This window comes from Harpia harpyja, chromosome 1, assembly GCF_026419915.1.
Source record: "Harpia harpyja isolate bHarHar1 chromosome 1, bHarHar1 primary haplotype, whole genome shotgun sequence".
NCBI classification, from domain to species: Eukaryota; Metazoa; Chordata; class Aves; order Accipitriformes; family Accipitridae; genus Harpia; species Harpia harpyja.
Genome location: NC_068940.1, coordinates 29,333,726 through 29,355,220, shown reverse-complemented (window position 1 = coordinate 29,355,220; position 21,495 = coordinate 29,333,726). Strand labels below are relative to the sequence as shown.

The 21,495-nt window shown below is 45.8% G+C and overlaps 1 protein-coding gene across 7 annotated transcripts; it reads right to left on the bottom strand.

Moving 5' to 3' along the window:
- Positions 1 to 667: 667 nt before the first annotated feature.
- NCOA5 (nuclear receptor coactivator 5) lies at positions 668 to 21,174 on the bottom strand. 7 transcript variants are annotated; one of them, XM_052782652.1, is made up of 10 exons: positions 21,065 to 21,146; positions 17,519 to 17,705; positions 16,876 to 16,983; positions 12,220 to 12,286; positions 8,300 to 8,677; positions 7,918 to 8,033; positions 7,640 to 7,766; positions 5,430 to 5,629; positions 3,110 to 3,433; positions 668 to 2,684 (listed from the first exon to the last, which is right to left on the bottom strand). In XM_052782652.1, exons 2-10 carry the CDS (start codon positions 17,679 to 17,681, stop codon positions 2,029 to 2,031), a joined length of 2,139 nt encoding a protein of 712 aa, XP_052638612.1. In that variant the 5' UTR covers positions 17,682 to 17,705; positions 21,065 to 21,146; the 3' UTR covers positions 668 to 2,028. The 7 variants fall into 7 exon arrangements, with proteins under 7 accessions (XP_052638612.1, XP_052638667.1, XP_052638640.1 ...); XM_052782707.1 differs by lacking the exons at positions 16,876 to 16,983; positions 17,519 to 17,705 and having other exon boundaries at positions 21,065 to 21,158; XM_052782680.1 differs by lacking the exons at positions 16,876 to 16,983; positions 17,519 to 17,705; positions 21,065 to 21,146 and adding an exon at positions 9,765 to 11,969 and having other exon boundaries at positions 12,220 to 12,288.
- Positions 21,175 to 21,495: the final 321 nt, after the last annotated feature.

The following is a 21,495-nucleotide window of genomic DNA, read 5'->3' as shown; positions in this document are numbered from 1 at the left end:
CCCCAAGTGCGACAGTTCCCAGTTTAAGCTCACGCAAATTTCTGATCACCCCAGCAAAGATGCTTTACCTGTCTGCCAGGCTGTAGAGACAGAGAAAGGGATCTAACAAAAAGAGACCAGAAGAGGAAAGATGGAAGACAGACATACTTCCATCCAATTTCAGGTTGTATAGTAACGGCAGCATGAAGTCAAGGAAGGCCGGTGCTAAATGCACAGGGACTTGTAGCCCTAACTTCACACAGCAGCTGTACAATTAACAGCAACTGCAGCACAGACACTGGACCAGCTCGCTGCTGGTCCGAGGGCACACCCTCCCCTCCCACCACCAGCAGCCGGAGAGGCTTCGGACCTCTCAACACTGGCCCCTGCCACACACTGCTCCAGCGCACAGGTCCCTGAACGGGCACATGGGCTGCTCTGCCCGAGATCATCCAAGTCCAGTGTGCGAGAATAAGTATCTGCTGAGGTACTTCAAAGTGTTATAAACTGAGACAGACTACAATATTCTCACAACGGGTCACAGTAAGTTTCATACGCTCTCCACTTAGCATCCAGTGCTGGGCAGCATCTGACCCAGCTTATCTGGAAGAAGAGAGCAATGGCAAACGCAGTGGAATAATGTATTCCAGTAGTACTCAAGCTGTCAAGTGTCAAAAATACAACAAAATGTTTTTCCTGCCTTTTTATTAGAAAGTAATGTTGTCTTGTTAACAGCACAGAGAGGAAAAAAAATACAACACAAACCACCTGGGACAAAGAAAATCCTCTCCTCCAAGAACACTGCTTTCTTAGTTTCTTTCGGTTCTCTGCAGGAAGCCTGCAGACTCTAAGAAGGCCGTGATGGGGAGGTCCACACAGTTAAGAGATGTTTTGTGTTCTGGTATCAAAGTATGTTACTGGTTAAAAACACGGTGAAGAATCACTGCCTGATTTTCCACTCAACTGTCCGCTGCAGCTACCAAAGTGTTGAAAAAATGTACAAAATTATAGTATTGCATCTTGGCACTGCCTCTCCACCTTAGATGGACAAAACACCAATCAACAGTGAGATGAAGTTTCAAAGAGCAGACATTCACCACCTAGTAACTGGCTGTGGGTATTCCCAAGGGAGGGCCAGCAGCACATCAGCGTGGCTGTGGCTGAGCTGTTGGGCTACAGGAACCAACGTCCCAAATCAAAATAATAAGAAAAGGAAATTTATATGCCAAATTTAACAGATTGATCTTAACACTGACTGCCTGGTGTAGGAAAATTGACAGACCATTTGAAATCTCTGCCTTGGCTGGAAGCTCTTGTGTTTCAGATCTGCCACAGTACTCAGACCAAAGCTGTCAGTTTCCATGAGCTGGGCAAGGTGAGGAGTGTTTCTCTGCCTCACTCTGCCAGGACATGACAGTCCAGCTATAAAAGGACCAAAGAGCACGGTCCTGGGTTACTGAGTAGTGGTCAGGCATGTGCTTCATGAGTTCAGCTGCTAGCGCTACCACTGTACTTTCCAACTGGCTTATATGCCATTAAAAAAAGAAATAAAAAAAGAAATCTAAAGAAAGACAGTGCCCATTCCAAAAAGGTGGGTCTCCAAGAAGGCCCAGTCAGCATACCACTCTGTTCAGTCCCCTATTTCCTCAAAACCACTGACCCAAAACTATACTAAGACCGTTCAGCGAGACCAGACTGCGTCGCAATGTGAAGATGCACGAGCTACTGGGAGTGAGGAAATGCAGAAGGACTGTCATTCCAGCAGCTTCTGGGACTGGACAAAACAACCGATTATCCAAAGCAGCTCTTCACACATCGTGCCGCTGAGAAAATAGAGCATACGTCCCCAAACACTGCTAACCAGACCGAGGTGAGGAAGGGCAGCGCTAGCAACAGTCAGCAGCAATGCCACTGGGGGTACACTCTCACCAAAGTGGAGAGGACATGCATATCCAGGGGCATTTGTCCCATGTCGAGGACAGGAGACTCTTTAAACAGCTATAAGTATGGAATGGCAAAGGGAAGGGGAAAGGGCCCAACAGCTCAGCTTTAATAGTGTCGCTGGTAGGAACCCATAGGTTGCTGGGCTGAGGACCCTGCTCGCCCCTGGGCCACGGTTTGGCTCACTAGGTGGGAGAGTGCAGGACCACTCTGGATAAGGGTGTCCAAGGCTTTCTGTACACTAGGGTTGTCAAAGTTGATACCAGAAGATACTGGCCTTTGAGCAGGTACATTGCCGGGCGCCGGGAGGCGATTTTGGTGCTGACCATAGAGTGACTGAGCTTGTGGAGGAGCTCCAGGTCTTGGACCCGCATTTCTTGAAGTGCCTTGGAGAGCAGGAAGCTGCGTGCTTGGAGTCTGCAATCTCTGCTGAGCCTGGTTTAAATTTCCAGCACTCATCTGTGCTGACCGGGCCTGACCGCTGGCCATGTTAGCAAAGTTCTGGTTCGGAGTGCCACCTGAAGAGCCCGCAGAGGCTGTAGAACTGCTGTTTGCTACAGCAGCTGCTGCTGCCGCTGCCCCGCTGTTGAAGAGACTGAGGATTTTTGCTTGAAGCTCCTGCTGAGGATTAGAAGAGGACACTGGAACAGAAGGAGCAGAGACCAGAGGCTGTGAACCCTGATGAGCCTGAGAGCTTGGAAGGCTGGACTGACTACCCAGAGATGATCCTGAAGGTGCCCCCAAAGACTGTCTTGACATGGATGCTGGGAATGAAAGGAAAGAGGGTTAAAGCTCTGCGAATGCCCTTGAGGGGCACCTAAACAAAACTAGTGAAACAGCTAACAAAGACACAAGCATCAATGAATACCCACCCTCTGAACAGGAGAGCTGCACAGCTCTGGGGAACCCAAACCACTCAGCAGAACTGATGCCTTTCGTGTAGCAGCCACACCAGTTATGGCAGTCCCATGGTTTCCCTGAGAGAATCCAGTACAGAAGTTCTTTCACATGAAAGATCTGAATCATCTCAGGACTCCCAAGGAGACGTGCATCTCAATAAAAAGAGGCACTGTGTGAGGAAGTTACGACACTAGGACTCCTCTGCAATCCCAGGACTGTTTTCCTGTCCCAGCCCAGAGGGCCCACAGACCATATGATTAATAGCCTTGCCTGGGGCTGAGAAACCTACCCTGCAGAGAATCAGTGCTTCCCCTCAGTAACCGTTCCTTCCGGTCTCTCAAGTAATTAATTACTTTATCAGTCTCCTCAGCAGTTAGGTAGCGATTGTCAGCCAGCAGGTTCAAGAGAGTCTGAATCCCTGGAGGGTGACCTCCTCTGACACCCTCCTCCATGGGGGGTGGGCGCTCCCGCTCCTGCAGAACAGCTTCATCTGCCATCTTGGCAGCCTGCCGGGCGATTTCCTCACGCTCCTTCTCCCGTGACTCTGTTTTGTAGCGCTCATAATTCCTTGCCACCAGCACCATGGCATCAGCTTGGGGCATGTTGCGGTGTTCTGCACAAGGAAAAGAAATGCTGTAAGTAAACCAAAGTGATGTTAACAGGAGGTGCCTTGCCTCACACGCACAAGCACACCTCATTCAGCAGACAGGCACCGTTCTGGAATTGCAAGCGTAGACTTGGGAAGCTTCCTAGGCACACAGTAACAGTTCAATTTCCTAGGCCAAGAGGAGGCTCAAGGCTATTGCCCAGCAAGGCCATCCTTTTCTTCTGTGGCTGAGGGCTCTGAGAAGATATCGTATCAGCCCAAGAAATGTCTTTCTTGCCTCTCACCCAATTAAAAGGGAAAGCAGCTCCCTCTGCTTCTCACATAAATTTTCTGTGCTCCAAGAGGAGACAGTTCCAGCCATTCTACTGCTAAACCCTTGGACGGATCCAAAACTTGCCCTCTGAAGGCTGCTAAAGTCTCCCAGAGGAGGACAGCGATGGGAGTACTTTTTGGTTCTGTGCTGCCAATGCCTTAATACAGTGAGTGTGTATGCAGGAGATAGGGAGGAAAGAAGCACTGGCTCGATGTCACATTGCTGTTTATGTTTACTATTCTGGGGCAATAAGCAGCAATCAAGTTCTTCTGTAATACAATGAATAATAGTCAATTCCAACGTTGGGTTTGGGTTTTTTTTTGCAGGTGCCTTTTAAAGTTTTTGAGGCCATTATTTCCATCTCACAAAGCACACACACAAACATTTCCCTGAACACAGACAGATTTAAGCAGGAGATCAAAAGAGCCTTTACTTTCCAAGAGGTGCCTAAAGCTCTAGGCGCTTTTCACACCCGCAGAACATCAAATCCTGCCACTTTTTTCCTCCTAACATGAAACTGGGGTTCACTTTAACATTACTCTTTGCACAAGTTGTGAAAGAGTTCCCTGAAACTAATGTGAATGGAAAGGTGGCTGCCTGCGGTTCAAGTGAGCACATTTAATCTCTAGAAAGAGCTGTGGATGAGCTAATGACTGGGCTCTTTATCAGATGTGATACACCATTAGATGCAGTAAAGAAGAGAAGCTTTGGTGGGAACATGGGTGTTAAACGAAAGGAGTTAAAACCAAGGGCAGTGGAAAGCCCAGTGAAAGTGTGTGCGAGCTGTATTTCTGCAGGAAACGAGGGAGCCCTCCTATCACATCTGCCTCTGATGTTAAAAGAAACCAGGCTTCTTCAGTTAGTAAGCACACAAAAAATAGTGACTGTGCATTCAGAAGCTTACTCTCCCAGATGAACCTCACAAAACATTATCTGAGAACACAATAAGGCAGAAATAACCTTTGAAAGCTCAACTGCGTTATGTGAACAGGCCTATGACCAGAGGAAAAGACTGCTTTCCAAGAGTACATTCTGACAAGACTTTTTTTAATACCTATACCCACCCTCACAACAACCAAGTCACACCCTGAAATGGAAAGTGATGCACGAAGTGTAAATGGCAATAAAAAGGTGGAGCATGTACACCCAATGACTTTACAGTTCTATCTTTTCATAACTCTTCCCAGTTTCATGATCAGATCTTTACCTTGACTAAATACACTATCCTTATTCTGTTTTCCTTAAATCACATTTGGTTTTAAAATCTGTCCTGTAATTTGTCACATTCCAAACATGCTCTCTTTGAGAGCAACAAGTGATAAACTGAGGTTGGATTGTTATTACTCAGAAATCTACGAAGGCAATACAGTCATTTCTAGATCTGGGGTTCATGACTTGCCTTAAGATGCAAAGGCTGGTGATGTTAGGTGCTAAGAACACAGATGAGATTCCCTCTTGGCAGAAATTAAGACAGTCCTTTTGACAAGGGACAAATAAAGTATTACAGAAGCTTGTAAATAATGATATTAACATTTATGACATGGTGTCAAGTAATTAGTAACTACTTATGTCACAGCAAGGATGAACTTTGTCCTGTGTGATTCTGCTTGAAAGAGAAGTGTTCTAAAGCAGCACTTTGGGCGGTTCAGAGTGACCACACAGCTACACAGCCTACTGAGACCTCAGTACCTTGTGGGGTGCCAAACATGATGTTAACAGTGCAAGAGCGGTGAACTTGATGCTGCTGGGTGATGACAATGGCAAAAGGAGACCCTCCTCTGCTCACATCGTCCAGGGCTTGCGTCAGTGACATCTCTGTGTTGAGGAAGATCAGGTCCACTACCATGCCCAGATCCCGCACCTTCCGCCCCACTGACTCCGCGTACTCCCTACCACAAAGCAAAGCCAGCAGAGTTTAACAAGTCAGTCACATACAGAAACAGAAACCCTGGCACATTCACCCTCTCCGACATCTTAGATTTGCTTTTCTGATGGCTTGCCAAACTTCATAATGTTTAACAGGACAGCATTAAAGCAATCTCTTTATAATAATACAAAAGCCCTTATTTTGATCTGAATCAGTCATTTCAGTTTAACTGAAATAAATTACAAATCAAGCCTTAGCTTAGCTGAGAAACAGAGTGTTTGTAAAGGGATTTACACTATTATAAATTTGTTTACATACAAATGTGTTTAAACTGAACTCATTAAGTGAGGTAATTTATGCCGGCAGAGATCTAAGGGGTACACAGCAGAGCAGCCACCCTACAGAAGTCAGTTACTTGTGCTACATTCAGTACCTTAATTGTTCAAATGCACCTTATTCCTTATTGTCTTGCTCTTTTGTTCTACTAGCTGCTTTCTGCTCTAACCCAGCATCAACACAGCATCTACGGATCCACTGTTCCTGTATCCACTGTCCTGCAGACTTCCCATTCCAAGCACAAACCATAGCTCACATGGCTGAGCTTAAAGTTTTCAAGTCTTTTTTTAAGCTTACTATACTGAAAACTGCAATACTGACTGCACATGCATTCTGAGAAATTTAGTCTGCACGCACCCACACCTTTGGAAAGAACTTCAATTTATCGTCCTTGGATGCAAACATTGTAATGGTGACTAAAACTGTTGCCCCCACCAACTGTCTTTTTAAGTATTTCTAAGTTACGCTGATCGTGTATCTAAGTCATTTGGGAGTCATCTTACAACAGGTCTATAGTAGGTGACATCAATGTTTCAATACCCAAGACATATTAACATGCTCTGGCTCTTAACGTTTGTAGCTGTTACAGACCAAAACAATCCTTAGGATATTAAGCTGATCCTCTTTGCACAAAAAAATTCTCCCTGTATCAAGTACAATAACTTGTGGTCTATTAGAATATCTTCCAAGGACTTTTAGTCACCAAGGGATAAAGAATCTAAAATTTCCTTTCAAGATTTGTTCCAGTAGGTAATCAACTCCATTAAAAGAAAACCACAGAAGTTTATTTCTAGTTTCACTGCTTCCCTTGTTCCAATTTCCTGTTCTGTCTTCTACCACCAGATCAGCGCCAGCTCCTTCTGCCTCACAGATATAGCAAAGTTAAATATAAGCAACTCTTGATCTTTTTTCCACAGGGCTAAGGAGACAGAGCTTTAAATTTCCCCTTGACAAACATTTTCTTCAGACTCCAAGCCAGATCTATGATTTATTTACATATTTGCTACTCTTCAATATATTTATTTGTAAAGATACAGACATCAGACTGATGCCATCACTACAGCCTCCCTCCCACTGTACCAGGCGTAGGTGTACCTCCCTGTTCCCAACACAGCGCCCACCCCATTAGCTCAGTAGGTGTTCAGACTGCCACAAGAGATTGCCCTGATTACTACTTACACATGCTTTTGATATTGTTCATGACTTCGTTCAGCAGTGATTTTATATTTCTTGCATGTTGGATTAACGGTAACGACTGGTATCTGGCCTAGTAACTAATCTGATAGGAGCTCTGAAACGAACACCCCCAGGACTCCACCCTGACAACTGCTCTGTACTATCTGCTGGTTGGCACGTAATGGTAAGTTCCATATTATTCAACCCATGAATAACAAGTACAGACCACTATAACCTGTTATGACAGCAGACTGATATGAAGAGTAGGTAGAAAAGTATCAGGAGAAGGTATAGTGATAGGTGACAAGGAGGAAATAAAAGTAAAGCACAAGATTCAACATTTCTCCATCTCATCAACATATATTCCTAGAACAGCAACAGGAGCTGTAGCTTTCTGAGGGCTGTAAAGCCACATTCCTCAAGAGCAACCTGTAAAACAAACAGTCTCAAGGCAGGACTAAGTTTAATTCCATTTTCTTCTACCATGTAATAAAAAAATTGGTCATAACTATTTTCTTACTTTGTCTGTTTATTCACCACTATCACAGAACAATCCACAGGTCTCTCTGCATCAAAACGTCTCTTGATTTCCTCATAGTACTGACGGTACAGCTCCTCTCGGCGCCGCTCCTCACGCTTCAGACGGTCTGAAAGCAAGCCACAGGGACAGAACAAATAATGTCCTTTGGACCTCCTCGGAGCACCACAGAATGCAACGCACTCAGCACTGCAGGCATCTCCCGCATCCTCCCAGAGGAAGGATGTGAATCTGCCCATTAAAATGTTACAGATGCTCACCTTCTGAATTCACCGGTGCTCTATCAAAATGGTCTTTGTAACGGTCATAGTAAGAGTCATCCTTCCGCCGATAGTAGTCTTCAAGGCGAAGGTAACGGTCATAAGCTTCATCTCGTCTGCAACATTTACAGAAGCAGCAAGGGTTTCCATGCTCCAGCACAATCTCAGGCAGTAACTTTGGCCAATGCATCACACACAGACCTTCCTCAAGTTTAATTTCTGAAGTGCCCACCCGCTCCCCACAAGACACAAAGTAGGCACCCAACTGTCCCCAGCCAGAGCAATTTCCTTATCTTAAATGCCTGACACCACTCAAACCAGTGCAGCCATTGAGGCAGGAATGCCATAAAAATGTTGGCAAATACAACCCTGTGGAGATTACCTGTACAAAGGGTCCCGAGGGTCTCTCATATCCCATGGATCCCTCATATCCCGTGGATCCCTCACATCTCGTGGATTTCTCATATCCCGTGGATCTCTGTATCGATCATACAGTGGCTCCCGTGGGTCACGAAGATCTCTAACATCACGAGGGTCCCGCAAGTCTCTTGGATCCCTAATATCCCGTGGGTCTCGCAGGTCCCGTGGGTCCCTGTGGTCTCTGGCGTCGCGCATGTCTCTAGCTCGAATGTCTCGAGTGTCTCTGGAATCTCGCCCGTTTCTACCATCCCTGCCATCTCTGGGGTCTCTCCGTGGGCTCCCCCGAAGAGGGGAGCGGTCACGTCTAGCATCTCGGCCATCCCCGTAGGCATATGGCTCTCTAAAGAAAACACCATGGAAACTCCATTAGACTGCTAACGATACGAGTACAGTTACCCCTAGATCTCTTACCTGAGGTGCCAAAGTGACCCTTCTCTCAGCAGCTGAATCCTCCCTCCTATCCCACAACAGCAAGAATTGCCCAAAAAACCCTACTTATTGAAGCAGCCTGGAGAAGCTTCTTAATTCTAATGTTTATCATAGCCAAACAAGACCCAGAAAGCTCCTTAATGGAGCACCACTACAAGTGTAGAGCACCTATGAAAGAAGTGAACAGGCACCTCAGAAACCACCATTTCAAGGCCTCCAGCCTCCAACGTCAGCCACAGATCATCTATCAAACATGTTTTTGCAAATTCTTTGACAGAATTCAAGGTGCTGTAGCCTAATACCCACAAATATGCAATAGCCAGGAGCATTCAAGGGATCCATTAAATTCACTAGTCAATGACAGCAGAATACCTTAAATAATTTGTTATTGGCACGTGATTAAAAAAGGAGCTTGTTGTGACCAAAGACACTGTAGGTTCCGTATTGTGGTTGGGTTTGTGCTGCTAACAGAAAGCAATGATAGCTACCACTGTGTCCTGGATTTGAAGGGATAGTTTCCGTAGAAAGCCAGTCTTACATTTACGATGTCCCATGTTAAGAGGGTACTAAACCCAACCAGCACCACATCCTCAGCAGCAACAGGCTTCTCTGTCATATCTGAATGATCCATCTCATTCAGACTTTGTACTGCACTGTCTTCGGAGGCAAGGAAGAATAACATTCCAGTGTTCATCTTTTCCCAAAACAGCGGGGTTTTTTTCCAGGTCATATTTTGTTTTCCAGAAAAAAACATAACTTCACTCTTGTCTAAGCCAAACATTAAGAAAAATCTTGCAGAGAAACTACTGAGCTTCACATGTTTGGAATGTTCTTTCCCCAAGATACTGACAACCATTGGGAAAAAAAACAGCTTTTTGAATCTTTTTATTTTCAAAACTTGACAGACTTTTAGAGTCCTCTACCAGCCTAATCTAGTTCATGAAATATAAGCAGAACATAAGTCAGCTTCCACTACAGTGCATTCACGTAGCAGTCACCTGGAGAGAACAGCAGGAGCAGCAAGTCAGATGTGCCCAAGTTCAGTGTCAGGTAGAGTGGACAGTAAGGAGACGGATGTGCAGAGTCTGTGCATGGGCTTTGGTGGTTAGACACCCAGCTGCGCTGGGAGATACACAGGAGCACTGGCATTCTTTACTTTTACATCAGATACAAAACAGATCTTGGGACAAACTACAGAGTTGCCACCAAGAGCATAGATAGCCTTCTCCTGTAAAAGAAACACTGTATTTGCACACAAACAAGTGTAAACTCCCTCAGCCTCTTGGACACACAAATCCGCTTTTTGTTTGTGACCTGTATTGAAACCACATCCCACGAGAGATACACATCATCACCCCCTTCCCCCCAAACTACAATGAACAATGGCAGAAGCTCAGGGGAATCTCCTGATTTGCTCTAATGGATATTGAGTAACTGATCTTTCTGTAGCTGTAAGACTATATAGCAAAACAGCCAGATGCAGTGTAATTGTTTGGCATATGACATTTATTCCAGCTGGAGTGGGGGTGACCAGAACAGGCCACACTCATTATCTGCAGAGACAAAAAGATCTGGAATGAACAACGCACAACTGCAACGAAGTACAGACGTGGCACGGGTCCCCTCCACTCTTGCACCTGCATCGCTGCCCTGCTGCTTGCAGAGAGGCAGCAGCACAAAGGCACAGCAGCCTTCTGCTTCCGCACCTCTGTCACCACAGTCTGACTCCTGCAGCATCAGCACTGCTGCCCGCATCTGCTCAGGACTCAGTACTGCTGGCCCAGCACCGCCACCTGCGGTGCAGCATGCGACTCTGCACCCGGGCATCAGCAGCCGTCGTTCACATGCCTGCAGCGTCGTCCAGAGTCCATCATCGGCAGCCGTGCCAAGGACTTGATGCCCACGACCTCATCGCCACCCATGCCCATGGTGCTGCTTGGGACCTGGTGCTAGTAACATGGGATGGCCACAGTGTCTGCAGTGCCAGCTGGAATCCAGTGCCTGTCACAGTGGCACCAAAGCCTTCGGCAGCCGTGGCGGTAGTCCAGTCCAGCACCACTGCCCACAGCTCACTCACCTCCAGTGCTCCTTAGGGCCCGTGACATGGGCATCTGCTCTTGCACACATGCAGGATGACACAGGTCCCAATGCCCACAGCATCAGTACCCGCTGCTTGTCCCTCTGCAGCGTGGTTCGAGGACCAATGCCCATGGCATAGGTGCCTGCCTCTCATACCCGCAGTGCTGCCCGGCGCCTTCAGCGTTATGCACCTGTGGTGCCACTGAGGCCAAAGATGTGCCATCAGTGCCTGCTGCTGATATACTTGCAGTATTCTTGGGATCCTCATGCCAGCACTGAGCACACCTGACACGGCCCAGGCGCAAGGCTTGCCGCATCTGTAACGGGAATCCACAGCTGTGTGCCCAAAGCATTTCCTGGGCCTGACACCCACATGCTGGTCTCTGCAAGTGCATTTGGCCCTGTGCAGGGCAAGTGTAGCACATACAAAAGACCTAGATGATGCCAAGAATTGCAGCTACTCATTCTCTGGTTTTTTTGTGGTAGACGTCTTGCACTTTTTCCTCATTTTTGGTAATTTAATGTGTCGAGTTAGTAGAGCACACCAGACACGTGAGAGCTTCATTACCTTCAAGTCCAACAAGCAACACTCCTTTGTGTGGAAAGCTTTACAGCATAGGCATAGAAGATGCATGCCTCACAGCAAACTATAACCACAGCACATCTTCGTGCGCTCCCTAGTAATGCCATGGAAAGGAAACTGAAGTCGCCTTCCTGTGACTGGACAGTCTGTGTCTTCACTTGCCTGTGACTTCACACACAGAGGATATGCAGGAGCTGCACACGCTGTGCCTACCGAGAGGTGGGAAGGTACACATCACTCTAATCACACAGAAGGGGACTGGTTCCAGGTACTGACAACGCAAACATGCATGCAGACAGGACACAGTGCAATAGAGATGTTTGCTCTGTCTTGTGCTTCGCTCACATGCTCTTTTCCAGACTCATTTCAGCACTGGAAGCTTTCGACTTCTGAAGAGGCAAGATCCCGAAGTCCTCTGCAGCATGGCACTGGGAATGCTACAGCCCCTCAGCATTCTCTAGATATGCCTCGGCTTCTCTGATACTTGAGGCAGGAGCAAACGTCAGGTGTATTCTTCCTCACAAGTCTCTTACAACCTGTGCTGCAAAACATAACGCTTAGCTGTAGTAACAGCAGCAGACACGAGGTTTCCCTCGTGCCTCCTGAGGTGTCAGCACCAGAAGGGCTCTTGGCAGTGGAGCGGCCATGTCCCGACTGTCTCGCTTGAGCATCTCCGTTTGACTGGGGAGGTGGCGGTAGGGAAGAGACACAGACATTTAGCACAGGCCGCTGGGCTCATGCCCTAAAAGCCTGACCTTCCTAGTACAACTCACTGCTTCCAGGTACTTTACCTTCGTGCCGGACTGGACCTTGATGAAGCCTTATTCATATTTCTTCTTTCCACTGCTTTCTTAATATCTGTAAAGAATAATCAACCCATCTGTTCAATGCTATGGAACAAAAAAAAGATCATCAGCACAATTCAAATGAAAGCAACTTAAGCTCAACATCATCCAGATGGTGCAAGAAAATCCATTCAGCAGAGAGACATTGCCACTTTGACAATTTTTTATTAAGTTTAGATAGTACAACGTAATGAAATTTTCATAGATTTCTCTGACTTCAAAATAGGGTGGACAGCTTGGGTGAAGTTTTAACCTTTTAGGTTCAGGCCTACATCCAGACTCTTCATTCCATAAGAGAACCTCTTTCTTCTGCAGTCTATGAGCGAGCAGAAAGCGACTCATGGACTCTAGGAGAAAAAGCAGAGTCTGAAAACCAACGAGAAAGGAAGCTGATGGCCAGCACAGTCTTAAGTTCACAGCCAGTCCTGTTCAATGGAGTATGCCGCTACCCTTGTTGAAAATAATCCAAGGGTTCTCAAGTGGCACATGCAACTGCCTTCCAAGGGACTGCTGCAGCGTTAAGTTGTACAGCCTCCACCACTGAGGAAACGGGATCCAAGGAGCCTGAAGCACAAGCTCCTTATGAAGTCAACATGGTGCATTCAAAACACCACTGTTAACATGATGCAAACTGATGCAACAGATCAGAAATTTGAAAATTGATTGGCTTCTGAGCATCTCCATGAAAAACACCATGAAGTGAAATACAAAGAAGTAAGAGAGCTGAAGAAACAGTCTTGTCCTCAACCAGAAAAAGCGAAGTTGCCCAGAACTGGCAGGGACCCATATTGTTCTACTGTGAAGCAACAAAGCCTTCCATAACAGCTGATTGAGGATGAAATAATGTACTTGAGGGGGGCAAGAACAAACAGAAATGACTTCAGATGTTTTACTCTGAGACCTCTTTAAGCAAAAAGAACAAAACAAACCTAGGTCCTATCTGCTCTCTGAGAATCTATCAACAATTAAAATTTCTTATTAGTTATTTACATTAACTACTTTCAAAGCTCTTGCAAGAGAATAAACATGCCACAATGTCCTTAGGCAGACTCAGTCTTAACATCTTCTGTACCTTCCCAAACTATCCTTCATTACTTTCAAGATTAAAATTAGAATTAAGGGATTAGTTCTAATTTTTGTTCTTCTTGTCAATCAAGAAGCAGCGCGGTTTTTTTGTGTTTTTTTGGTTTTTTTTTTGCAGGGGGAGAGAAGCAAGCACAATCTGAACATTAACTACAAATGCAGCATAACAACGTCCACAGGACCGCGAAGCATTCTCTCCAGGATCAAATACAGCCACATTGTCTACTGTGACTGTGCTGGTTTTGGCTGGGATAGAGTTAATTTTCTTCATAGTAGCTGATATGGGGCTATGGTTTGGATTTGTGCTAAGAACACTCTTTGTAACACAGGGATGTGTTAGTTATTGCTGAGCAGTGCTTACACAGAGTCAAGGCCTTTTCTGCTTCGCATGCCACCCCACCAGCGAGCAGGCTGGGGCTACATAAGTTGCTGGGACCAGGGACACAGCCGGGACAGCTGACCTATGGGATTTTCCAGAATGTCGGACATCATGCTCAGCATATAAAGCTGGGGGAAGAACGAGGAAGGGGGGGGGTGTTCATCTTCCCAAGTAACCATTACACATGATAGAGCCCTGCTTTCCTGGAGATGGCTGAACACCTGCCTGCCGATGGAAGCAGTGAATAAATTCCTTGTTTTGCTTAGCTTGTGTGCACGGCTTTTGCTTTACCTGTTAAACTGTCTTTACCTCAACCCATAAGTTTTCTCACTTCTACTCTTCTGATTCTCTCCCCCAGCCCACTGTGAGGGGAGCGAGCGAGCAGCTGCATGGTGCTTAGTTGCCAGCTGGGGTTAAACCACAACAGTCACAAACTAAATTTGATAGACATTTAGTCCCTACATAGTTTTACTCATTAAAGATACGAAAACACTTCTATGCATTTGTGGAAGTATTAGTATAATGCAACAAAGGAGCTAAACTCTCCCAAAGCCTTTTACCTTATTGTGTTATTAGCAATTATATTTAATACTCAGACTGTAAAACTGAAGCAACTGTTCTCCTTGCATTTATTTTTTTAGTTGAGATTTTTTTCCCCCTCTTAAAGTCAAGTGTTATCTTTAAGCAAGACACTATCTGCTTTCTTTGGTTTAAGATTATTTTTATTTTCTGTTTTAAGATGCCATTGCAGAAACCTATTATGTTTTTTACACTCAATACCATACATTTCTTTCAAATAAAAAAAAGTATTTAAATCTGAACAAAAATATTTTACTAGAAGAAAAAACACCTTTGACAGGGATCCTTCTCTTGTCCAAAATGAACAGATTTAATAACATTTTATTTAATGCCAACAGCATTTACACTTTAAGTATTTGAACACTGACAAAACTTCCAAGAAAAAAAAAAAGTCTTCTGTCCTGTAGGATTTTGAGATGACAGGGTCACTGTAATCATACAGTGTAACTTTCTGAATAAACACAGGTGATAAGAGTTTCTTGAATCACATTCCTATCTCAAGTGCAGCAGTGGCATTGAACTAGAGCTTATCTTTTAGCAAAACATCCAATTCCAACTTAAAAGTCTTCAGAGCACAGAAACCACCAAAGCTCCAATAAGTTATTCCAGAAGTAAATTACTTTGCTGTTAAAGAAAACTATTTATTTTCATTTAAGGACTTGTCATACCTATGCCTACTAGATTAAAACTCACTTATCTCCAGGTCTGTCTGTAACACACAGATCACATCACTCTTTTATCTTGAGGCTTTTGCTAGGGCTTGTTCTTCAACTCTTTAAGCCTTCTTCAGGTTTTTCTGAGGCTTCTCCCATTTAGTATTATCCTTTTTGAACCAGGTACACCAGAACTGAACACAGTATTCCAGCAGCAAAACCGCACAGGTATCAAACCTCCCTACTTACAAATCTGTGTTTTGTACAGCTAAGGATGACAAAAGCACTCTCGCTGGGTGCAGATCTTCCCTTTTGGCTTTACTGAAAGCTCAGTTCTGCCTGCATCCAGCTTAGGAAGAAGCCCAGGTCATTTCACCATCAGTGACTCAATCTTCATTATTTCATTCTCTTTTTAAAACATGATTGTGTGTTTTCTTTCCAAGTGACTTATGAAAGCACTATATGGCCAGGAATCAATTTTTCCAGAACACCACTCAAAGCACTGAGCAATTCCATCTATGTTACACTGAGATTCATTTGAAATCCACTTAACCCTATGTTGTTTTTAATTGTTCTAGTTTCTTAATCAAATCAAACATCTTACAGGAGTCTTTTACATCAACACTGCTATTTTCAGCCACAAAGCTTGCAGTATCATAAGTTAGTTTGACAAGATTTATATTGATTGGCATTAATTAATTCCCTTCTCACTGAGTGTCAGGTGAAAGAATCCCTTTGTTATCAGGGGCTGATGCCAGGCTCATCCTATTTACACTGCCTGTCAGCACATCCACAGCGCTCCGCTAGGTCCCTGGAAACTCCCTAGTTTTCCAAGGCTTGTGGAAAAACATTAATGGCCCAGGCAGGTCTTCCTTTCACTGAGCCTCATAGATGTTAATTTCTTTTGAGAGGTCTAGTTTTGGTAGCTGCTGTTTTACCTCTTTTATTTTGCTACTGAAATGGAAGTTATATTAAAAACACTTTCTGCCTCTTCAAAAATAGACAGCAGAAGCATTAACTGAAGACTACTAGGTGGTCCTTTCCAGTTTGAAATTTTATCATTTCCAGACAGTTACACCATAGCTTCTAAAACAGCCACAGTTGTTCCTATTTAAACTTCTAGACTTGGACAATGCTGCCATAATTTCTTCTTGTATCCTTCTACCCTCCTTGCCTATTTGCCTTGATTTCCATCTTCAGGCTCATATTTGTTACTGTACACACACCGTCCCACAAGTTATTATTTATTGCTCCTTTCATTCCTTTATAAGTCAAACTGTTTCTTCAAATTAGCATAGCCTTACTGCAAAAGTAATTTTTTGGCTTGTACTTAATAGATTTCTAACCATTCATTTCTGTTTAAGTTTGCTCCCAGCTTATTTAGCAGAATTATTTTCATCTTTATGACAATGGCCTTTTTAAAGCACCTAGTATTTATAGTACCACTTACAGATTGATTTCACATATGCAAAAACACCCGTGTTAAGATTACTTATCTAACAAGCCACTAAGTGCTGTGATCAATTCCTCTGAACCTGTCAAGATGAAGCCCAATCTTGGTTGACAAATGTTTTTAAAACTATATGTATGAGGTTTCAATGACCGCTTTCCAGGGCTCACATGTTGAACAGTTTCTTACACAGGGTAATAGAGCTTTTCAAATGCTAACACATAAAAATGAGTTCAAAGTAAGACCTAGGTAGCAAGATGAACCACACTGCAGATGAACCACACAGCACTTGCAGCAAATAACTTAGAAAGCAAATACATACCTAGTAAAAGTGATTTCAGACTAACATCAGGCAAGTTCCACATAGTGATCTTTCCAGAGAGCTTTAAAACAAAAGCACTCTTTCTACCAGAATGCATGCTGGGGTCAGTAGGAGAGCACGGATCAGTTTTCCTTACCTAATCTATACCCTTTATAAAGGCGACCCTTCTCACCGTCCAGAGCGGCCTGGACATCTTCTAGACGGTCATACTGCACGAACCCATAGCCATGGTACATGCTGAGGGCTGGAAAAGTTAACAGCAGGGCAAGACCAGTTACAACTAAGGGACAGTACTAACCCACACCCAGGCCATCACGTAACCCCACCAGATGAACAAGCAAAGGGGCTCTACCCAGAAATGACTATGCAAGTTTCTTGGGAAAATCAAATCTACCAGGATCAAAATGTAGAGCTTAAAGACTCTGAAATGTATTTTATAGATCAACTTCCTTCTGACAAGGCAGTGACCAAAATACAGCCCAGGAAGTGACCAAGATTTGATTAAGAGACTACAAAGTCACTTGAAAGAATATTGTAACATCACACGGCAACCCCAAAAGCTAAAACATAGCTGATATATACGCATTACGTTTCAGCTGTACTGAAGAAATCGCTTTTTCAGAGAAAACACAGGCAGAGAAAATTATCATTAAAAGGTCACTTTTTAGGAACAGCATTAGTCACTCCTCTCATCATCATCAAATAGCATTTGACAAGCATGAAAGTTATATTTCTCACTGAATTCCCAGCCACAAAAAGGCATAAGATAATATACTAACCCCTGATTTTGCCATATTTTGAAAATATCTCTTCCATTTCTTCACGACTCATGTGGTCTGTGGGCAAATTGCCGACAAAAAGTCTTCTCTCTAAATCCTGAGGATTGGTGCTGTTAGTGAAGTCGCTCTGTTTGATGCTATTGCTCTTGCGTCCTCGAGCCATTTTGCTTTCGCTCCAAATCCAACTCTTCGCAAAAAAGAAAAACGGCCATGCATATAATTTCAATCCATGACATTAAAATTAAACTGGAACAAGATTAAACTTAACAGCTTTGCAGACTAGAAGCCAACTGGGTCTGCTTGACGCAAACTTCACTCCAGAGAAATCTTAATACAAGGGATACAGAGGTCTGGCAAGAACATATACCACAGCATTCTGGTTGAGCTTTTCTGTAACGCTAAAAGGTAGTAAACCTAATTATTTTGCAGATAAGTTTTAATGGTTTAACTCTGAACTAAGATACAAATAAAACTCATTTTCCACTAAAACATCTTAACTTTAAGCTTTTCTATACATCCATTGTTGCCATATCTATTTCTTCAGTCCACTGGTAAGAAGTGTTGAAATTTATGCAATATTTTAATAAGCGGAAAGGAAGCACTCATCGCAACATTGCATAACAGGACCCAAATATTTCAATACAGGCTCTGAATGAGATATCAGGAAGTACTGTTTAAACACTCTTAAGTGACCACACTCGGATCACTTCACTAAATGTGAAATCTTAGCTTTTCAATACCAGAAAAGCCAGTTTCTCATTCATACCCCTATGAAACAGCATACCCTTGTCCCCATCAAGACGTCAGCTCCCACAGAAGACGGGTCCACAGCTGGGAATTTAACCACCCCCACGTAAGTGCTGTACCGCTACCTCACCTCCCCCAACATGGCAAAAGTACACTTCCTTAACCCACACTATTGCAGACAAAGCTGGAGCAGTCAGCGACATTTACTGCACAAACTTACCCAAAGAATTACAGAAAAAAACCCCAACAAACAAAAAACCAACATAAACTCTACCAAGCTAACAAAAACACCCCACCAAATCCCACCCAGGATTTATACTTTCTGGTTTAAAAGTCACCATTACATAAAGCTTAAAAAAATGAAAAACACCAAAACTTCCAAGACGAACTTGAAAGTGAAAGTTTGAAAACCATTTAATAAATTTGTCATACTTCCTAAACATTCATCTACACAAATGCAGGATGGGAATTTTCTCTTTATAGCATGCAAGAAACCTGGAAAAAGAAAGCTGATAAAATTGAGTATACCAACAGAAACTTCTCCTGTTAATCATGAGATGCCTACAGCCAACACCCTCCCTAACAGTAACCTATATTCATTACACCTTAAAAGCAGTCTCTAAATAAACAAGTCAAATGTCCAAAAATATAAAACAGTTTTACATAAATACTTTTACAACACTTCACTGGCATGAAAAATACATCTACTCCAGATTTGAGATGTAAAATTCTGTTGTTGGTTTTGGTGGGGGTATTTGTTTGTTTGTTTTTTAACATCAATCAACTTTACATTCATATCACTTTTCTCCTTCTTTTAGGAAACCCTGCAGGGACAGGAGGCAGAGAAAGCCTCCCAGTCTAATAAACTTTTAAAAATGAACTGAACTGCCAGAACAGGGAGGAAGGAAAAAAAACCCCAACACCCAAACCAAAAATCAAACAAAAAGTCATTTCTTCTACCATAGTTCCTTCAATCCTCCTGTAAGTTTGTCCACACACACAGTTTTACCTTCCCCACCAGAAGTACCAAATCTCATCCCATTTTTCTGTATGGAAGCACTAGATTTCTATTCTACTATTGCAGCTCAAGTTCTCATCAGTTGAGGGGAAGAAAGTTTTCAAAATTCTCCCAAAACAATTAAGTGGCTATAAAACATGGAAAGACTCATCTAGTCCAAGTTCCCATTCAGAGCAGGGTTGGATCCAGTTGTCACAGCCTTCTCCAGCCAGGCTCTGAGCACTACCAAGGACAGGGACTCGGGGCCCCTGCGAGCACCTGCTCAGGCAACAGGACCTGTGCGTACGGTCTCCGGATGTCACATATACACACAGCAAACAGACATCAACAAGACCCATTAACTGCTGCTGGTGGGACATTTCACTTTCAGTACAAAAAGCAGTAAGAAACTCCCTTTTCTTTTTCTTAAGGGTAGAGATAGCAGGGTGTGGCTGGGGAAGAGGGTGCAAGAGCTTTCCATATGAAAAAAAACAGGGAGCTATTTTTCCATTTGGTTACTTTCAAAACAAACCAATAAATCCCAAACACTCAGATGGGCTGAATTACTAGAGAACTTTCACATAAGAGGATCTGCTGCCTCTCACCATTTTCCACTTGGTAGATTACATAGTTAAGGGCCATTTAGTAATCATAAGACCAGAATAAATGAATGTTGTCCCAGGTTTAGGCACACTACACCAGGTGAATGACTAGTTTCCACATTAAGTCTTTTTCTACAAATGCAGCTATGCACCAGGGCAGCTTAAAGGTGCCAATCCCCTGCACAGAAACTGACTGCCAGTCCGAGCAGGTTCCTACCACAGGACAGCCCACATCAGCTCGTGTGCCAATAAATCCTCTGGAAATTAATTAAAGCCACGTTTCCCAAAAAAATCTTATATTAATAGCGCTACAGCTTCAGAAAGCGAGACACAGCTGAAGCGGGATATCAAAACTAACTCAGCACAAATGAAACGTGACACACAAGTCTGCGAGAAGTTCCTGGGCGAGGCAGAAATAATAACGCCAGCCACCACGGAAAGGAACGGTGCCGAGGAGCGGTGAGCTTCCCACCCAGCACTGGCCTGCGGCTCTCAGCACCTCGGAGCCAAGCCCCACCGGGCAGCCACCCCTGCCGCGCTCCCGGGAGCCAGGCCCGGGGCCAGGGGGTCACTCGGGGCAGCGCTGGCACCCACTTGCCCTAGTCCTCTGCACCCAGGAGGGCAGGCAGAGCAGCGTTGCACACAAGGAAAACGCTGACATGGAGACGGCTTGCGCCTTCCTCCCCGGGGATCCCGCTGCTGCTGCGGGAACGCGAGCCAGGCCTCTCCAGCCCCGGCAGCCCACGGCCCTTCTGGCCCGCTCTGCCCAGCGCCTTCCTCCAGCAGCGGCGGGGAACACCGCACGCCTGACGCTCCGTTGCCGGCCGCGCTCCTCGCACCGGCGGCGGGTGCTCCCGGGGGCTGCGACCCGCCGCGACAGCGACACCGCCCGCTGCGCCTCCGGACTGGGGAGCAGCCGCTCTTCGGCTCCGTTAAGCCTGCGCACCGGCCGGCCCCAGGCCGCCCCCACGGGGGAAGCGGAGGAGCTCCAGCCAGCCCGCGCTCCCCACTGCCGCTTCCCGGCCGCGCCGGGCGGTGAGGCGGAGGCGCGGCCCGCCCGCAGGCCGCGGGGCACGCCCGGCCCGGCCCGGCGCGGCGGCCGGGAAGGACTCAACCCTCCGCGGTTCGTCTCTGAGTCGAACGCTCCGCGTAAAGCCGCGCCGGAGCCGCGGGGCCCCACCCGCCCGCCCGCAGACTTACCGCCGCGCCGGGCCCAGTCCGCCTCAGGCCGCCGCCCGCCAGGACAAAGGCGCCAACCGCCGCTGCCGTACGGCGCCGTCGCAAAGAGGAGGAGGAGGAGCGACGCCGGGACGGCAACGCCTCACGCTTTACGGCGCGACGCGCTGACGTACCGCCAGCCGCCATGCCTGCCGAGGCAAGGGTCCGGCGCGCTGGGCTGCGCGCCCTGCCTGGCTCCCGGCATGCCCCGCAAGCCGCAAGGCAGGCTGGGATTGTAGTCCCGCCGAGGGCGGCCGGCCGCGGCCGCCGGGTGGCGCCACCAGGCCCCGCGCGAGGCGGGGAGGGGCGGGACGGGGCGCGGTGGCCGGGGCCGGGATCGGGATCGGGGCGCGCGGGCCTCCGCCGTTGCCGTCGTACCCCCCCCCCCCCCACCCGCCGCTGCCCAGCGCAAG